At 47.4% G+C, this 17033-nt stretch overlaps 1 protein-coding gene across 1 annotated transcript in view; it reads left to right on the top strand.

Annotated features, from left to right (window-relative positions):
• The window catches only part of ATP13A1 (ATPase 13A1), a 50603-nt gene that overhangs the window by 27516 nt on the left and 6054 nt on the right, over nucleotides 1-17033 (top strand). The window contains exons 12-20 of the mRNA XM_060253359.1: nucleotides 875-995; nucleotides 2509-2666; nucleotides 5397-5572; nucleotides 9220-9330; nucleotides 11166-11291; nucleotides 12623-12731; nucleotides 13500-13699; nucleotides 15507-15603; nucleotides 16840-17027. Coding sequence (XP_060109342.1) covers nucleotides 875-995; nucleotides 2509-2666; nucleotides 5397-5572; nucleotides 9220-9330; nucleotides 11166-11291; nucleotides 12623-12731; nucleotides 13500-13699; nucleotides 15507-15603; nucleotides 16840-17027 — 1286 coding nt within the window. The remainder of the gene's footprint in view (nucleotides 1-874; nucleotides 996-2508; nucleotides 2667-5396; nucleotides 5573-9219; nucleotides 9331-11165; nucleotides 11292-12622; nucleotides 12732-13499; nucleotides 13700-15506; nucleotides 15604-16839; nucleotides 17028-17033) is intronic.

Raw genomic sequence — 17033 nt, 5'->3', positions numbered from 1 at the left:
GAGCCAGTTTGGTGTAGTGGTTAAGTGCACGGACTCTTATCTGGGAGAACCGGGTTTGATTCCCCACTCCTCCACTTGCAGCAAGTGTTCCCTCTAAGCTGAGTTCGTGTGAGCTAGCTCACAGATTTTTAGCCTCCAGCTCACTAATTTTTGTCTTGGCTCAGGAAGGATGACCTCAGAGCACAATAATTTATGCAGTAGCTCACAACTTTAATGCCAGTAACTCACAAAGCAGAATTTTTGCTCACAAGACTATGCAGCTTAGAGGGGCCATCGCTTGCAGCTGCTGGAATGGCCTTGGGTCAGCCATAGCTCTGGCAGAGGTTGTCCTTGAAAGGGCAGCTGCTGTGAGTCCTCTCAGCCCCACCCACCTCACAGGGTGTCTGTTGTGGGGGAGGAAGGTAAAGGAGATTGTGAGCCGCTCTGAGATTTGGAGTGGAGGGCGGGATATAAATCCAATATCATCATCAATAATTGGGTTTTAGAACAGGGTCAAGAACACATTTGTAACAGCCCTTGTGCAATGCCATTTCTCCTTGCCAAGAGCTGCCTCCCGTCCCAAAAACACCCCTCTGTAGTTAACGCTTTGAAACTCCCATAAAGAATAAGGGAGGGAAAGGGGTTTGAAGGATTGTGAAGGTTGAGAATTGGCCGTGCTGGGAGAGGAAGGAGTTTAACCTGGGGAGGAGGCCTACAAGAAGGGAGAACCTCCTCCTGAAAATGTGTTAGGTTTTAAGAGGTGTTAGAAAGGGGTGAGTGTGGTGGCAAGGGCCATGTTGTCAATTTTCAGGAGACCACACAGGGTGAAGTCGGGAGCAGAAAGGAGGTGGCGCGGCCTGCTTTTAAACACTTCCCTCGTTTTGTTTCCTCGCAGATGTCTACTGCACAGAACCATTCCGTATCCCTTTTGCAGGCAAGGTCCAGATTTGCTGCTTTGACAAAACCGGCACGCTCACCAGCGACAGTCTGGTGGTGAGGGGCGTGGCTGGGCTCAGGTAGGTCTGGAAGCGAGAAGGGAGGGAAGGAGGGCCTGGCCAGGTGATGTCCCTTCCTGCCCCGGAACATATTGAGGGACTTCCCCACCAGTACTCCTGGTTGCTTCCCTCCGCATGGAGCAGTGGCAGGAGAGTTTTAAAAAAATGTCCGTGGTGTGCATGGCATGGACGTCGCAGCTGGAGAAAACCCAGAAGTAATGTCACATCACTCTAAGAATCATAAGAACATAAGAGAAGCCATGTTGGATCAGGCCAATGGCCCATCCAGTCCAACACTCTGTGTCACACAGTGGCCAAAAAAACATGAGGTGCCATCAGGAGGTCCATCAGTGGGGCCAGGACACTAGAAGCCCTCCCACTACTGCTCCCCCAAGCACCAAGAACACAGAGCATCACTGCCCCAGACAGAGAGTTCCATCAATACGCTGTGGCTAATAGCCACTGATGGACCTCTGCTCCATATGTTTATCCAATCCCCTCTTGAAGCTGTCTATGCTTGTAGCTGCTGCCATCCCCTGTGGCAGTGAATTCCACATGTTAATTACCCTTTGGATGAAGTTCTTCCTTTTATCCATTCTAACCCGACTGCTCAGCAACTTCATTGAATGCCCACAAGTTCTTGTATTGTGAGAAAGGGAGAAAAGGACTTCTTTCTCTACCTTCTCTATCTCATGCATAATCTTGTAAACCTCTATCATGTCATCCCTCAGTCGACGTTCCTCCAAGCTAAAGAGCCCCAAGCGTTTTAACCTTTCTTCATAGAGAAATCTTTCTTTCATCAGGAACTGGATGGTTTTACCACAGACTTTCTAGTGATTCCTATCAAAAGTGATGTCCTGGTGCATGCAACACCAGTTGCACACACACACGTATCCCACTCCCAGTGGACTCAGGTGCTTTTGGCACAAGAGTGAGATTTTGAGTTTGAGAGTTAGTACATGAGCAACTGCAGTGCCACTTCGCACTGGGAGGGCAGCAAAGTTTTCACAGTTCTTAAAAACAAGGCCAGATTTAGAGAGAAATGGCGGTTGCTCCAGCATCACAAGTTGGTAATATTAAGACTTTGCCAGGAGTGGGTTAGATATGGCATTCTGCTGATAATAGAAGTAGAAGAGAAAGTGGAACAGGGCCCAAGGGAGCCAGATAACCAATAGGGAGAAGCAGGCACGTACCCCCACATTCCCTGTTATCAGTTTTAAGTAGCTACTGGATTGGACTGGGGTTATTTTAGACTGCAGTGGGGGGAAAAGATGTGAAAGTTGCACTGTGTGAGCAGATAGTCTTCCATCTGCGGAAAAGCCCCCGGGGATCCAAGCCACTACATACGCATTTTCAAAGCTCACTGTGCAACAAGGACTAGAAACATGCCCTTGCTTTTTAAAAGTATTTGCCATGTTGTGCAGTCACTCCAGTTATCATTTATCGTGGTTCCTCTCCAGTGACAATATACAGAGTTAAGGTAGGGTTTAACTGAACTATCCGTGTTAACACAGCCCTCCACCTCTTCCTGCAGAGATGGGAAAGACGTGACCCCTGTTTCTGACATTCCAATTGAAACTCACCGGGTCATCGCCACCTGCCACTCGCTGATGCAGATGGATGACGGGACCCTGGTGGGTGACCCACTGGAGAAGGCTATGCTGACTGCTGTGGAATGGACTCTGACCAAAGGTAAGCTTCTGAACTGTCTTCTGTCCCACCACTTCGTTGGCGTCTTGCAGCCACCGTGAGAAATGGAACTCCCTTGGCATGCCGCAGAGAAAGTCCTTGCTCCCAAAGTCAGCTGTCCCATAAATAGGACTGGAGGGGATTTAGCTTCTTCTGATCTTTGCCTGATGGGTCCCATTATCACATAGTAACTTGTTTTTTGAATGTCCGTAGTACTGTGATTTGCTCTGAGATGGTCTTTTTGGATTTCCTGTGCTCCATGCCTGGGTAGTTGGAATAAAGCTGACAATGTTATTGCTGTTTAAAGCAGGAGTGGCGAACTCATTTGTTATTTAAAAAAAAAATGTAAAATAAAACATGTTTAAAACATTAGCATTTATTGGTCTTAAAGGTGCTTTCTTTGTATCTCTCCTGTTCAGTCCAGGCTAAGTTGCACAGCAGAGCTACTGAGCCACGCCTCTCTTCCTTCTATTGGATGAAGCTCCTCCCCCTCCTGGTCACCTGGGGAAGGAAGGAAAGAGCCAGAGCAAGTTCTCCCTCCCCCCTTCCATCCCATTGGAGAAAGTAGAGGCTATGCTCTGTAGCTCCTGTGCGATTGAGTAAGCCTGGCAAAGCAAGCTCTCCCTCCCATTCTCCAAGGGAGAAGCCTCAGCCAATGGAGAAAATACAGGTTTTGCTCTGTAGCTCCTGTGCTATTGAGCAAGCCTGGCAAAGCAAGCTGTGATGCAGAAGGAAGCAAGGGAGAGGGAGAAGGAAGCAGATGACAGCCAGTTGCTCGGGGGCCTGATAGGAGCCCTCCAGGGGCTCCTCTGGTTTAAAGGGGTTGCTAAGGGACCATTTGAATCAGGCCAAAATATGCAAATATATCAAGCCTTTAAAAGCTGCCACGCGAGGAGAGATTAGAACTGATCATGCTAAGAAGAGCTCCTTGTATCAGGGAAGGACTCCTTACCCTTCAGTAGCAGAACAGTTCCTCAGTATCCAACCCAGGATATGTTAATAAGAATAGACCTAGTTTTCCAGCATTGGCTTGCAGTATTTTTGAAGCTCTCAAATTTTCAGTGCAGTTATGACCTTCTAAAACTGCCCCCCCCCCTCCACCACTTCATTAGTTGCTTGTGTCAGAGTAGGAACTGTGCCTTTACAGTTGGTTGCCACTTCCGGCAAAATTGTGCAGAACCGAGTGACCTTATGTAAACCTGTGTTCTTTATGCACGGGTCTCTGATTCCAGCTTTCCTTGATATAATTCTAAATACCTGGGCATAAAATTGTAATTGTGTGTGTGTGTTCACAGAGGATTGTGAGCAGTGTGTCTTTCCTTGGATCCAAGACATAAACATAGAAATTAAACTGGTTTGTGAAGTGCTGGAAAATGGGAGAGTTTGGTGTGATGTATTTACTGGTTAAAAGTTTGAGTTGGCAAGTCCTTGATTCAGTCCTCCATCACCTTTGAGCTCACCTGCTGGCCTAAGCCCTTCTCTACCTTGCAGGTACAAGATTATGAATGTGAAACACTTTGAGGGGTTTCAAAAGCAATGCTTAGGTAGTAGTACTATCTACTGTACAGTCGAACACAGGGGTGGCCAAACTGTGGCTCAGGAGCCACATGCGGCTCTTTCACACATATTGTGCGGCTCCCAGAGATCAAGGAGAAACTTAAGGCAGGCTTATTCTCCAGTAAGTGTGCTTAGCATCAGGACCTCAGTCAACCTCTGAGTGCTGACCGTTCTGTGGGTGACTCTTTCTGCTGTGTGTGAAGCAGGGGGAAATAGGCAGGTTTGCAAGCTTCTCTACCACAGAGGTCACCTGGAGACCTAGAGTGGGGAAAGAGAACTCAAGAGGGAGCCACTGGAAGGAGGGACAGAATTAACGAGGGTGGCGCAGAGCTCCCTCTTAGTTTCATAACTCATGTAGGAGCTGTATTTACTAAGCTTGGTGTCAAGCCAAAGAGAGATCCATAATGATGCAAACAGTAGTCAGTGATGTATATGGTATTTGTGTGTTTCCTTCTCCCACTGGTGCCAGAAAAACACTTCCTTAACCTTTCCCTATGCTGATCTTATGGGGACTGTTATTCACAGCTTTTGTTTTTTTAAAGTCTGCTTTTAACATGGTCATGTTCTAAAGTGCATACGTATATTTTATCTTTCTGTGCAAATATATTAAGAGTTTTAAAAAAGACACGTGTGCAATATTTATTCATGTGGTGGCTCTCAAACAGCTGATGTTTATTCTATGTGGATTTTGGATTAAACAAGTTTGGCCACCCTTGGTCTAAAATGTATAATTCACAGAAACACGTTTGTACGTGCAAAGAGATGGCCATGTATTTCCCTGAGGTGCCAGAGGGATATCCAGAACGGCTCCCACCATTTTTATAACTGGTGGAATTCAATGCCTCAGGATGTGGGAGAGGCCACAAGTTTAGACCACTTAAGGAGGCTAGATGTGCCATTAGCCACTGTCCATGGTAACTGAATAGGTCCTCTGGGTTTGTAGGCAGAATGCCTCTGACTTTCAGATGCTGGGCAGCAGTCAGCTACTGAAAGCTGTTGCCTGCTGGCCTCCCCTTTGGCTTCTGACTATAGAAGAGACCGTTGGGCAGATCCAACCTGGCTGCTCTTGTTGTGTTCAGACGTGAAAGAGGCCTGGCCCCGTGGGAGCCAAAGGGAGGATTGCTGCTTGTGGTGCTGTTGAACCCTTTCAGGATTTCCCGATCTCTTTGTTTCCAGATGAGAAAGTTTTCCCCCGAAGTATTAAAACTCAGGGACTGAAAATTCACCAGCGCTTTCATTTTGCCAGTGCCCTGAAAAGAATGTCGGTCTTGGCTTCCTACGAGAAGGTCGGCTCCACTGATCTGTGCTACATTGCAACTGTGAAGGGAGCCCCGGAGACGCTGCACAAAATGGTGAGCAGGGGACAAGAGGCATTTAAACGTGAACCCCAATGTCAGTAGCTTGAGGGACCTCAGCAAAGTATAATGCCATAGAGTCCACCTTCCAGAGCAACCCTTTTCTCCTGGGGAGCTGACCTCTGTAGTCTGGAGACCAATTGTAATACTAGGCGATCCCCAGCCACCACCTGGAGAATAGCAAATAGGTAAATGGCTGTGGAAAATTACGAAATACACTAAATAATAATTCCCAATACTTAAGCAAAAATTCAAAAAGCAGCAGCAATAATTTCATAGAAAATTTAGTAAATAGACAAAACACTAATCGCTACAGCTTCTATAAGATCATACTCACAACAATTCACTGCCACAGGAGGTGGTGGCAGCTGCAAGCATAGCCAGCTTCAAGAGGGGATTGGGTAAAAATATGGAGCAGAGGTCCATCAGTGGCTATTAGCCACAGTGTGTGTGTGTGTGTATTTTGGCCACTGTGTGACACAGAGTGTTGGACTGGATGGGCCATTGGCCTGATCCAACATGGCTTCTCTTATGTTCTTATGTTCTTAATTCAATTAATAACATCACTAATAAATCATAAGCATTTGATTGAATTGTTGCTCGCCTCCCCCCCACCTCACCTTCCCCCTCGCCACCACCACTGCCGAACCTAGGCTGATCCTTACCAGCTTCAATGTTGCTGTGCATTTCACACCCCTCAGAATGAACTTCCTCTGCAGGGCTGGCGCGTGGGAGTCAGCGAACTAGGCGACAGCCTAGGGTGCTGACTCCCACTGGGGCCCCTGCACTGCCACCTCCCTCCCTCCGTGGGGCTGTTTAATGTTGCTGTGCGTGGCTTCTAAGGCTCTGAAGAGCCCGCGATAGGAGAATTCACTCCCCCTCACTTCCAGTTCCAGGAAGGAGAGGGAGCGAACTCTCTTCCCGCGGGCCCTTCAAAGGCACGGCAGCGGGGGGGGGGCAAGCGGAGCACAGCGCTAGAAGCCAGTGTCGCGAAGAGAGGGAAGAGGAGGGCAGCAGCTTGCAATGCAGCGAGGGAGGGGGGTGGTAAGGAAAGTTTATGGGGGGGAAAGGAGGGGGCAGGGGGCAAATTTCAGCTCGGGGCACTGGAAACCTCAGCACTGGGCCTGTCCCTCTGGATCATAAAGAATGTTCCTTCTAAGCTGCAGAGTGGTGAGCAAAAATTCTACTTTGTGAGCTCCTGGCATTAAAGTTGTGAGCTCCTGCATAAATTGGTGTGCTCTGGGGTCTTCCTTCCTGAGCTAAGACAAAAATGTGTGAGCTGGAGGCCAAAAACCTGTGAGCTAACTCAGCTTAGAGGGAACACTGGTCATAAGTGATTGCTTAGGGGGAGGGGAAGTAGGAAAGATCTGTGACCACCAGTGCCTGATGTTGCTGGATCACTGAATCCAAACCAATAGTAGCTTTTCTAAAAATATTTGATTTCCAGTATAAATTTGTAAGAGATGTTGTTAAAAATCCCCTTCAAATCCTAAATAATTCTTTGTTTTGGGCTTTAAAGCTCCTGTCACTAAAATACATACTGAGGAGTTTCAGCAAATGCCCCTCTGAACAAGCACAGACCTTAACTTCGTCCAAGTAAGAATCAGCTTTCCTGAGGTGAAATGTCACTGTAGATTCCTGATTGGTCATCACATGTGGTGATGTTCCATAGTCTTGCCATTCTCACCTACTTCTTTCAGAGGAGTTAGTTACACATATCGTGCTAGCTACCAATTAATTCTGTTTCCTTCCAAGACTTTGGGGGGTGGAGCACATATGTCTAACACTAACTGCATTTTGTAATCTGCAAGTGAATGGGTCTCTGTCTTCTGCCCTTGTTTAGCATGTCCTGAAATTCAGAAAACATCAGTCCCCGAACTGCATCCCCAGTCTGAGATTTCCACAGCCTGCGATACTTGCTTCTCTTCTTTCCATTAATTCCTGTAGGAGCAGGGCTTTTTTTGTAGCTGGAACTCCTGTGCATATTAGGCCTGTAAGCTCTTAGAGGATTGGCTACATCAGGGGTGTGTGGCCTAATATGCAAAGGAGTTCCTGTTGCAAAAAAAGCCATGTGTAGGAGTAACTTTCCATAGCCACACCTGTCAGGGTTTTATCTATGATAGGCTGACCTCGACACCCTGAACTATGCAGGAGTGCTCTGCCAGTTAGTTGGCTTTCCCCTTTGTCTGACGACGGGGCAATATGGAGCCAGCGCTCTTCGTATGTGAATCTGCCTGGCTCTGCTGCAAGGGCTGAATCAATGGTATTCAGCGTGTGGTCCAGGAGCTTTGGGTTGGTCACAGTCTCAAACCTGATGGTTGCAAGCAGTGTTCCCTCTCAGCTGAGTTAGCGTGAGCTAAATAACAGATTTTTAGCTTCCAGTTCTCACCTCTTTGTCTTAGCTCAGGAAAAATGGCCCCAGAGCACAATAATTGATGCAGTCGCTCACCACTTTAATGCCAGTAGCTCACAAAGCAGAATTTTTGCTCACCAGACTCTGAAGCTTAGAGGGAACAAGGGTTGCAAGCTCCAAGAAATCCACCTTTTTTGATTTCTCTGCCTTCCGCAAGCACCTCCTGCTGACGTATTTGCATAAACGTACAATAAACTGGGGAATAATAACGAAAAGCGCTATATTAGAAACGCATTATAAATACTATTCAAACTTATTAAAGCTAAACAGCTGGAAACCAGAGATTTATCATCAGAATCCCATAAAGTACCATTACAAATTCATTTAAAGTTTCACAAAACTAGCCAATCTGATGGCTTCAAGCATTCACAGAAAAGGAATATTCAGAAGCGAGTGCGCATGGGTTTCCCTTTCTGAATGGCCCTTCTTCGAAGAGGCATGTCCCACTTATCAATTCACAATGGACCATCCACAGCACTATACACAGAGAAACTCTAAATGAATTTGTTGAGATTATAAAGAATTTATTGCGACGGGATCGTTGGAAAGCACTCGCACTTTAATTCAGCCCACAGGAGCGGGTGAATCATCTGCAAAGCTTTTGAAGTCGGAAATCAGCGTTCACACATGGATTTGAATGAACTCGTACATGGACTGTGAATTTGATGTTGGCGAATGAAGTAAACGGTTTTTGATACTGTAATGGTACAAGTAACTTCCGGGCTTTGGATGATAAATATCTGGTTTACGGCTGTTTAGCTTTAAGAAGTTTGAATAGTATTTATACTGCGTTTCTTATACAGTGTTTTTCGTTATTATTCCACAGCCTGTTGTATGTTTTTGCTCTTTACTGTGGTATTTGCATACACAGCAAGGACCCTGTATCTCCTGCCTCTCTTTGCAAGTTGCTGCCAGACTGCGAGGTGAGATCCCTCAAACGGTGGAGTGGATTCCTCCATGGCTCTTAACGCCTGGCTTGTTCTTCGCTACACTTCTGCCTGCTCCTGGGGTTTCTTGTCCCCAGCTCTCTTGGTTCTGCCACCCGTTGCCCTGACACCGGAGAGGTCACGATAATGGCTTTGCCTTTTTCTGTTCTGTAGACCTCTTGTGCTTGCGGCTCTGTGGGTCTCAACATCTGGAATGCTTGAATGCCACTGAGCTGTGCTGCTCCATTGACGCCTCCGTGCTCTTTCGGGCCTTGTTGTGACCGCTCCTCTTTTTTCTCGTGCAGTTCTCTCAGTGCCCGAGCAGCTACAACATCATCCACACCGAGATCTCACGCGAGGGAGCCCGGGTACTTGCACTCGGCTACAAGGAATTAGGGCACCTCACTCACCAGCAGGTAAGGCTGATCGTTTCCTCCTTGGACAGCTGCCTTCTGCTTTTCCCAGCATGATTGTCTTTTGGAGGGACTCTTGTCGTCTTCTAATGTGACCAAAGCATGACAGCCTCCATTTAGTCATTTTAACTTCTAGTGCAGTAATTGTGCTGTTGTGTTTCCGTACCTGTCACAGCTGCCACCAGGCTCCCCAATCTAATCTCATTTGCAAAGCAGAGAAGGAAGAACATTGGCTACAACCTAGAGCGAGGTGGGGGGGGGGGGCAAACTTGCTTAATGTAAGAGCCACATAGAATCGATGTCAGATGTTTGAGACCCGCAAGACACGAATGTCAGGTGTTTGAGAAGCAGGAAGGAAAATGGAGAGAGGGAGAGGTGGAAAGACAGCAATTTTAACTTGCTGGCTTGGCGGAGTGAATTAAAGAGAGAAATGTCTTCTCCAAGCTGGCCAATAGGGCATTGGGGGCTTGAAGAGCCACAAAATACGCGTGAAAGAGCCACATGTGGCTCCCAAGCCAGTTTGGCCACCCCTGTCCTAAAGTGTTTTTACATTTACAGATGGTACTTAAACACCCATCTTGGATAACAGGGCGGGATAAAGACCTTCAGCTTCTTCCCTTTTTCCAACGCAGGAGTCTGTCTCCTGGCAGGATAGACTTCATGGGAACAGGACCTCCAGAGCTTCTCCTCCTTTGGAAGCTTATTTTCCTGTATCAGATGGGTGGAAAGAATAGGTATAGTTATTCAGGAGAGAAACAACGGAAGGATACACCCAGCCAGCGACCTTTGCTTCCTTGCAAATATGACTCGAATACTTCCAGTTGCAAAAGCAGCCAGAGTGCCTAGTTTGCTTTTTATGTGGCAAATGTGAACTTCAGTCCGCTCTGTGCAGAACTCAGATGTCACCACGCCTTTGTAGCGTTTGCAGGATGTGTCAAAGGCAGCAGAGAGGCAAGCAGTAGTGCAGGGCAACCTGAAGCAGCTTAGGAATGCCTTTCTCAGGAAATGGCAGCAGGGGAGGGAAATGCCTAGGAGACACATCAGATTACCTTCTCCCTGAATATAAGTTCAGAATGTGGGGGGGGGGGGGCGCAAAGAGGTCTGGCTGATAGCAAATGGAATTCCTGTTTGGAGAAAAGAGTAAAAAAGATACAGGCTTGAATCTTATCCCTCAGTTCCATCAGCCTAACTCTGCTGACATTGGCAAAGGAAACTGGAGGGGAATTTTGTCTTCTTTCCTCCTCCTCCCTGCAGTTCTCTCTCCTGTGTGGCTTTGCGCTCCTATGGGTCTTCCTTTTCAGCTCTTTCAGGCAGCTTTGGGGGAAAGGGAGAGGCAGTAGAGATGAGTGGAGAGACGCTGGAGAAGAGTGGCATAACTGAACCAGTGGAAGAAGGTCTGGGGGAACAAGCCACCAATGGGAGCGTGCTGGATTTTTCTATGATGTCTTCTTGAAGAAGCAATGAACTACTAGCTCAGGACAAGGATAGTATGATAGCAGCGTTAGAGGAAGCTCTGGCTGAGCCTCTCTGAGTGTATTCACACTACACTAATGCATTTTACATCCAGATTTTTACTGTGTAAGAATAGCAAAAATCCAGGTGTAAAACGCATTAATTAGTGTAGTGTGAACGCACCCTCCCACAGACAGCCGAACAGAATCTGGATCCCATTTTCCAGCATAAGCTGGAAACTTTGACCAGCTTGCAAACCGACACACGTTCAGCCTTGCCAAGAGATGAGGGCTGTCCGAGCATCAGAACGTGCATTTCAGTGGAGGTTTTGTTCTGCCGGAGCAGTTGAATGAGATGATCACCTTGGTCCTCTTTCCGTCCCGCAGGCACGAGAGATCAAGCGCGAGGCCCTCGAGTGCGACCTTCGATTTATGGGCTTCATTGTGGTCTCGTGCCCACTCAAAGCTGACTCCAAGCCAGTTATCAGGGAAATCTTGAACGCATCACATCGTGTGAGTAAAGAAGATAGGTGTTCCTGCAGAGGTGTTGCAGAAGGAACCGGGCATGGTGGCCATCCGCAAGGTGACGCCACCATCCTGCCTCGATGCCTTCAGCTTTTCCACTGTCCCCCCCCCCCTTTTCCCACTGAGCTGGAGCCTCCTTTTGCTGCAGCTTTTAAACATAAAGGACTTTTCACTGCTAGCGGCCAGGAGTTCAGCAAATCGAACCACACCTGTGATAAGAGAGTGCAGAGGTGTAGTATGGAATTCCCTTTGTGCACACTTTAATTGTCCTCTGGTCGCTGATGAGGCTATTTCAACGCAGTCAAGAACTTACCTCAGCTTGCACAAGTTGCTTGTGCTTTAATATTCATGCAGGCTTTCTGGAGAAGAATTCACAGAATGAGATATAGTAATATAGTATCCTGTTTTTAAATGGGGCTTGCCAGCTTTTTCTGGGAAGCTCAAAAAGCGTAAAGGCCAAATAGCTCTGTCCTGTTGTGGTTTTTTTCCCCCCTACCATCTGAGCTGCTTCCAAAAATGGAGATTTTGTTTTGCTCCCTTGGTTAACTGAAGATTGTTGAACCATAGAAACTGATCCCAGGGCCAGAGAGCTCCCCCTTCCCTCCCCCCATCTTTTGCATGCAGTGCAGTGCTTCTTTTCCAGGAGTAGCTCAGAGAGAGGTCAAGGAGATTCCAGAGCACTGGCCATGTCTGCCACAGCCAAAATGATAATGTCCAAGTAGAGCATTTTCAAAAACCTCATTGGTTGGGTAGGAAGGAGGCATTTTATGTAACAGCAGCTGAACCCACAGTAGTCATCTTAACCTGCAGTAGATTCTGAAGCAGAGGGATGTACCCTGAAAGAGGCTGCGTTTCAGAAAGTGTTTTTTTCTTCTTCAGGTGTCTCTTGGGTGGGGGAAAACATAAATTTGAGCTGCATGCACGTTCAGGAGTATGACACACTTACGTGTGTGTGTGCGAGGTTACCCACACTGTAGTTTAAGTGGTGTTTAATTTGAAAACTGAGTACTGCCAAGCAATGTTCCCTCTAAGCTGCAGAGCCTTGCGAGCAAAAATTCTACTTTGGGAACTCCTGGCATTAAAGTGGTGAGCTCCTGCATCAATGACTGTGCTCTGGGGCCATCCTTCCTGAGCTAAGACAAGAATGTGTGAGCTGGAGGCTAAAATCTGTGAGCTAGCTCACGCTCACTCAGCTGAGATGGAACACTGCTGCCAAGCTTTATCGGCTGCCTGGCATCTCGACATTGCATTTCCGGGGTCTGCTTGAGCTGTCCATCATATGAGCGTGCTCCTTTCCAGCCCTTCCTGTTCTTTCTCAGGTAGCAATGATCACAGGCGACAACCCACTGACAGCTTGCCACGTGGCCCAGGAGCTCCACTTCACCCAAAAAGAGGAGACACTCATCTTGCAGCCTCCCAGTGGCCAAGGTAAAAAGGCTGGGGGCGGGGGGAGTTGGCGGGGCTCCAGGCAGAGCACACAATGCCTGACGAGGACTTTCCAGGCTGGAAGAGGATGCGCCTTGGAACAGGAGCTCTGCAGGGTAGAGAGTTAGGAGCTTGGAGTGAAGCTGCAAAGCTTTGATTCCTCAGGTGCCAATATCCCCTGCTCTGCAGCACAAAGAGATCAGGCTAGACCAGGGCTGGCCACACTATGACCCGGGAGCCACATGTGGCTGTTTCACACATATTGTGTGGCTCTTGAAGCCCTAGCACCCCATCCACTGCCTTGGAGAAGGCTTTTCTCTCTTTAAATCACTTCTGCAGGCCAAGCAGCTTGGAGAACACATTTATATATTATTACTTTGCATTTAAAGTTGCTTTCTTTTCACCTCTCCCTGCCCCATATATTTTCCCTCCCTCCCTCCCTTCCTCCCTCCCTTCCTTCCTTCCTTTTTTGCGGCTCTCAAACATCTGACGTGTTCATGTCTTGCAGCTCTCAAAAACCTGACATTTATTCTTATTGGCTCCTACATTAAGCAAGTTTGGCCACCACTGGACTAGACTATTTCATTAAACTGTTTCTTTGAGACATAGAGCCGCAGAGTTTTGGGAGCAAAGGATATCGGCACCTGAGGAATTGGAGCTTTGCAGCTTCATAGCATGGGAGTAGAGCTCCAGAGGGCTTTCACCAGAAACAATCCTTCACGTTCTGCCCTGCTGTTTTCTCTTATCTTAATCTGAACGTCCTTGTTTCAGATTCCAGCTGGCAGTGGCAGTCCATCAGCGGCACCATCGCTCTTCCAATCGCGCCACATTCCCTGCAGGAGCTGACCAAGAACCACAACCTGTGTGTCACAGGAGAAGGGCTTTCCTACCTGCAGGCCACTGACTCGCAGTTCCTGTTGAGGCTCATCCCACACGTTCAGGTCTTTGCACGCGTCGCCCCCAAGCAGAAGGTGAGAGGTGTTTCCCCGTTGCAGAATTCCTAAGGCCCCTCCCATCCCTGGAGCCAGTCGACAACTGAATCTGGGTGCCTTTTATTTCTGACCAGTGGGCATCACAGGCATGCAGACGGCCACCACAGCAGCATAGTTTGGTCTTTGGGGCACCCTGTGACTTAGTGGAACACAACCTGAAAAGTTGAAAGATCTTTTGAAATGACAGGGAGCGCTGGGCAGAGAAGACTTTAAGGTCACGTTGCTATTGATGCAGAAAAGGCTGCTGTGAAATCTTTAGGCAGTCATGGTGTTTTCAACCCAAACTGCCTGATTAGGTGTCTTCACACACACTTAATAATGCCTTTTCAGTGCACTTTGCAACTCTGGATTGCTCTGCGAAACGGCAAAATCCACTTGCAACCTGCTGTTAAAGTGCACTGAAAATGGATTGAATATTCAGCCTGCTTGAAAGCACCAGTGTTGCATGATGGAAAAATGGGGGACAAGAGAACCCATGCAATGGTGCCCTGAGCTCTACGAGTGAAGGATGGCGTCACACTGTGATCATGTTTACATCTGAAATGGAAATAGAAAATATATCTCTTTGGAGCAACTTCTGTCGGTCGAGGACTTGTGCTGAGCTTTTGGCGACAAAAAGCATGTATTCCGCACAGTCCTTTCTGATTTCCAAACAGAAAAGGATTCCTTCTTCAGCAACAAGGCATAGAACATAAGAACATAAGAGAAGCCATGTTAGATCAGGCCAATGGCCCATCCAGTCCAACATTCTGTGTCACACAGCAGCCAAATATATATATATATATATATATATATATATACACACACACACACACACACACACACACACACACACACTGTGGCTAATAGCCACTGATGGACCTCTGCTCCATATTTTTATCTAACCCCTTCTTGAAGGTGGCTATGCTTGTGGACGCCACCACCTCCTGTAGCAGTGAATTCCACATGTTAATCACCCTTTGGGTGAAGAAGTACTTCCTTTTATCCGTTTTAACCTGTCTGCTCAGCAATTTCATCGAATGCCCACGAGTTCTTGTATTGTGAGAAAGGGAGAAAAGTACTTCTTTCTCTACTTTCTCCATCCCATGCATTATCTTGTAAACTTCTATCATGTCACCCCTCAGTCGACGTTTCTCCAAGCTAAAGAGCCTTAAGCGTTTCAACCTTTCTTCATAGGGAAGGTGTTCCAGCCCTTTAATCATTTTAGTTGCCCTTTTCTGAACTTTCTCCAATGCTATAATATCCTTTTTGAGGTGCGGCGACCAGAACTGCACACAGTACTCCAAATGAGACCGCACCATCGATTTATACAGAGGCATTATGATACTGGCTGATTTGTTTTCAGTTCCCTTCCTAATAATTCCCAGCATGGCGTTGGCCTTTTTTATTGCAAACGCACACTGAGGCTGAGGCTTTCCCCTGATGCTGTGCACTCTGTACTTTGGTGCTGAACAGCGACTACAAGCAAATACTGTGTAGACATGACCAAAATTTGGCACAGCTATTGGAAAAGTTTTTTGTTTTTCCTCTGCACCCCATCCCACCTTCCTATCCAGGTACCCAGGTTAGCTGGTTTCCCCAACTGCTAGTATCATAAATCCAGCCATTCAGAGGACACTGAGCAGCCAGGTTTTACTTGTCCATCTTCCTGAGGCTACCAATTTAGAAGGAGAAAGCAGCGTTTTAACTCTTGAGCGACTGCAGTAAAGCAAGACAGTAGCGTGAGTGTAAAGAGAAGTGCTCCTTCTGAGACTCCAGAGTCTTTCTTATGTGCTTTCCAATGCAGGAGTTTGTGATCACAACACTGAAGGGACTTGGCTACGTGACTCTGATGTGCGGGGACGGCACCAACGACGTGGGGGCTTTGAAGCATGCTGATGTCGGTAAGTACCTGTGGGAGCCCTTTCCATCATCACATTAAACATTTGTTCACTGAACCAGTGGGTTGTTAAGGTTGGAAAAGATGTACAGCCATACCGGTCCAAGCAGAATCCCCCAAACAAGAACATAATCTGTGCAATACCTTTAACTGGACTAACCAGATAAGCACAGAATACCGCACAAGCTTTCAAGCCCAACAGAACTCTTCATCAAGTTCAGTGTTACAAGATTTAAAACAATAGAAGAGTGGAAAGCAGACCTCTGAGGTCAAGGTCTGTTCTTGCAGGCTCCCTCAGTAAAATGCCAGCAGGCTATAAACTTTTATTGCTGCAGCGTACTATTACAGTCTGTGCCCCAAGGAGCCTTCATGGGGAGGAAGCAACTCAGTTGGGGAATCGTTTCTGAAAACAAAGCTAGGCTTTTTTTTTTTCCTTCTTGAAAAGTTATGGTCTGTTTGTAATACTTCCTGCCTCTTTTAATATTTAAATTGAACACATATGGAGAATAAGTCTATCAGTGGCTACTAGCCGTGGGGACTGAGGGGAACCTTCCCATTCAGGGGCACTGAATCCCAGAGCCAGGCGGCTACATCAGGGGAAGAATTTGTTGGCCACTGTGTGAGATGGGATGCTGGACTAGATGGAGGGCTCTTATGTCCTTTTGTTCATGTTCAAAGCATAATGATTCAACTTAGCTGCTTTTTAATTAAGAGAATGCAGCTTTGCTGTATCTTGTGTTTCAGATTCTTAAGACTCAGCTTGCAGAATAGATTAGATTGCCTTGGATTCAAAAGAGGGATTCCACTGATGAATTTCTACAGCTTTCACATCTCCTCTACCTGCTGTAGTCCATAATGCCCCCCACATGCTGCTTCAAGGGGTTTCTGGTCCCTCAGGAACAGCATTTGGCGGGGCATTTTGATCTGCAACGGGAAGGGGGTGGGGAAGAAAATCAATCAATGGTGAAAATGATCATTCCTCTTGATTCCAGACTTCTTAACAAAAACCTATAAAGAGATGCCAAGTTTCTATCTGCCTACATTTGACATTGCAAATTCCACAGGCTTTTGCATTTGGAGAGCATAGTGGAGCATCCTTTCAGTCCAAGTGCTTCGTCCTCGCACCGAAAGGCTCCTCCAAACATGGAGCTCCACGAGGTGTTTGGTCCTGACGGCCATTCACCTGGTGGTTCCTCACCGTCTGCTTTCCCCATCAGTGCCCTGATCTCTCTTCTCGCAGGAGTGGCTCTGCTAGCCAACGCGCCCGAAAGACTCCCCGAGCGCAGGAGGAAACCCCGTGACGGGCCTGCCGACGGGAGACCCACCCTGCCGTCTTCGTCCTTGTCTGCGGGCAACATGAGACCCACCTCCAGGGCTGCCAAGCACCGGCTCATGTCACACAGGGAGGAGCAGCTCGCCATGCAGCGGGTAGGT

The sequence above is a fragment of the Heteronotia binoei genome, chromosome 13, assembly GCF_032191835.1.
Source record: "Heteronotia binoei isolate CCM8104 ecotype False Entrance Well chromosome 13, APGP_CSIRO_Hbin_v1, whole genome shotgun sequence".
NCBI lineage: Eukaryota > Metazoa > Chordata > Lepidosauria > Squamata > Gekkonidae > Heteronotia > Heteronotia binoei.
This window is presented reverse-complemented; position numbering and strand designations above follow the sequence as displayed.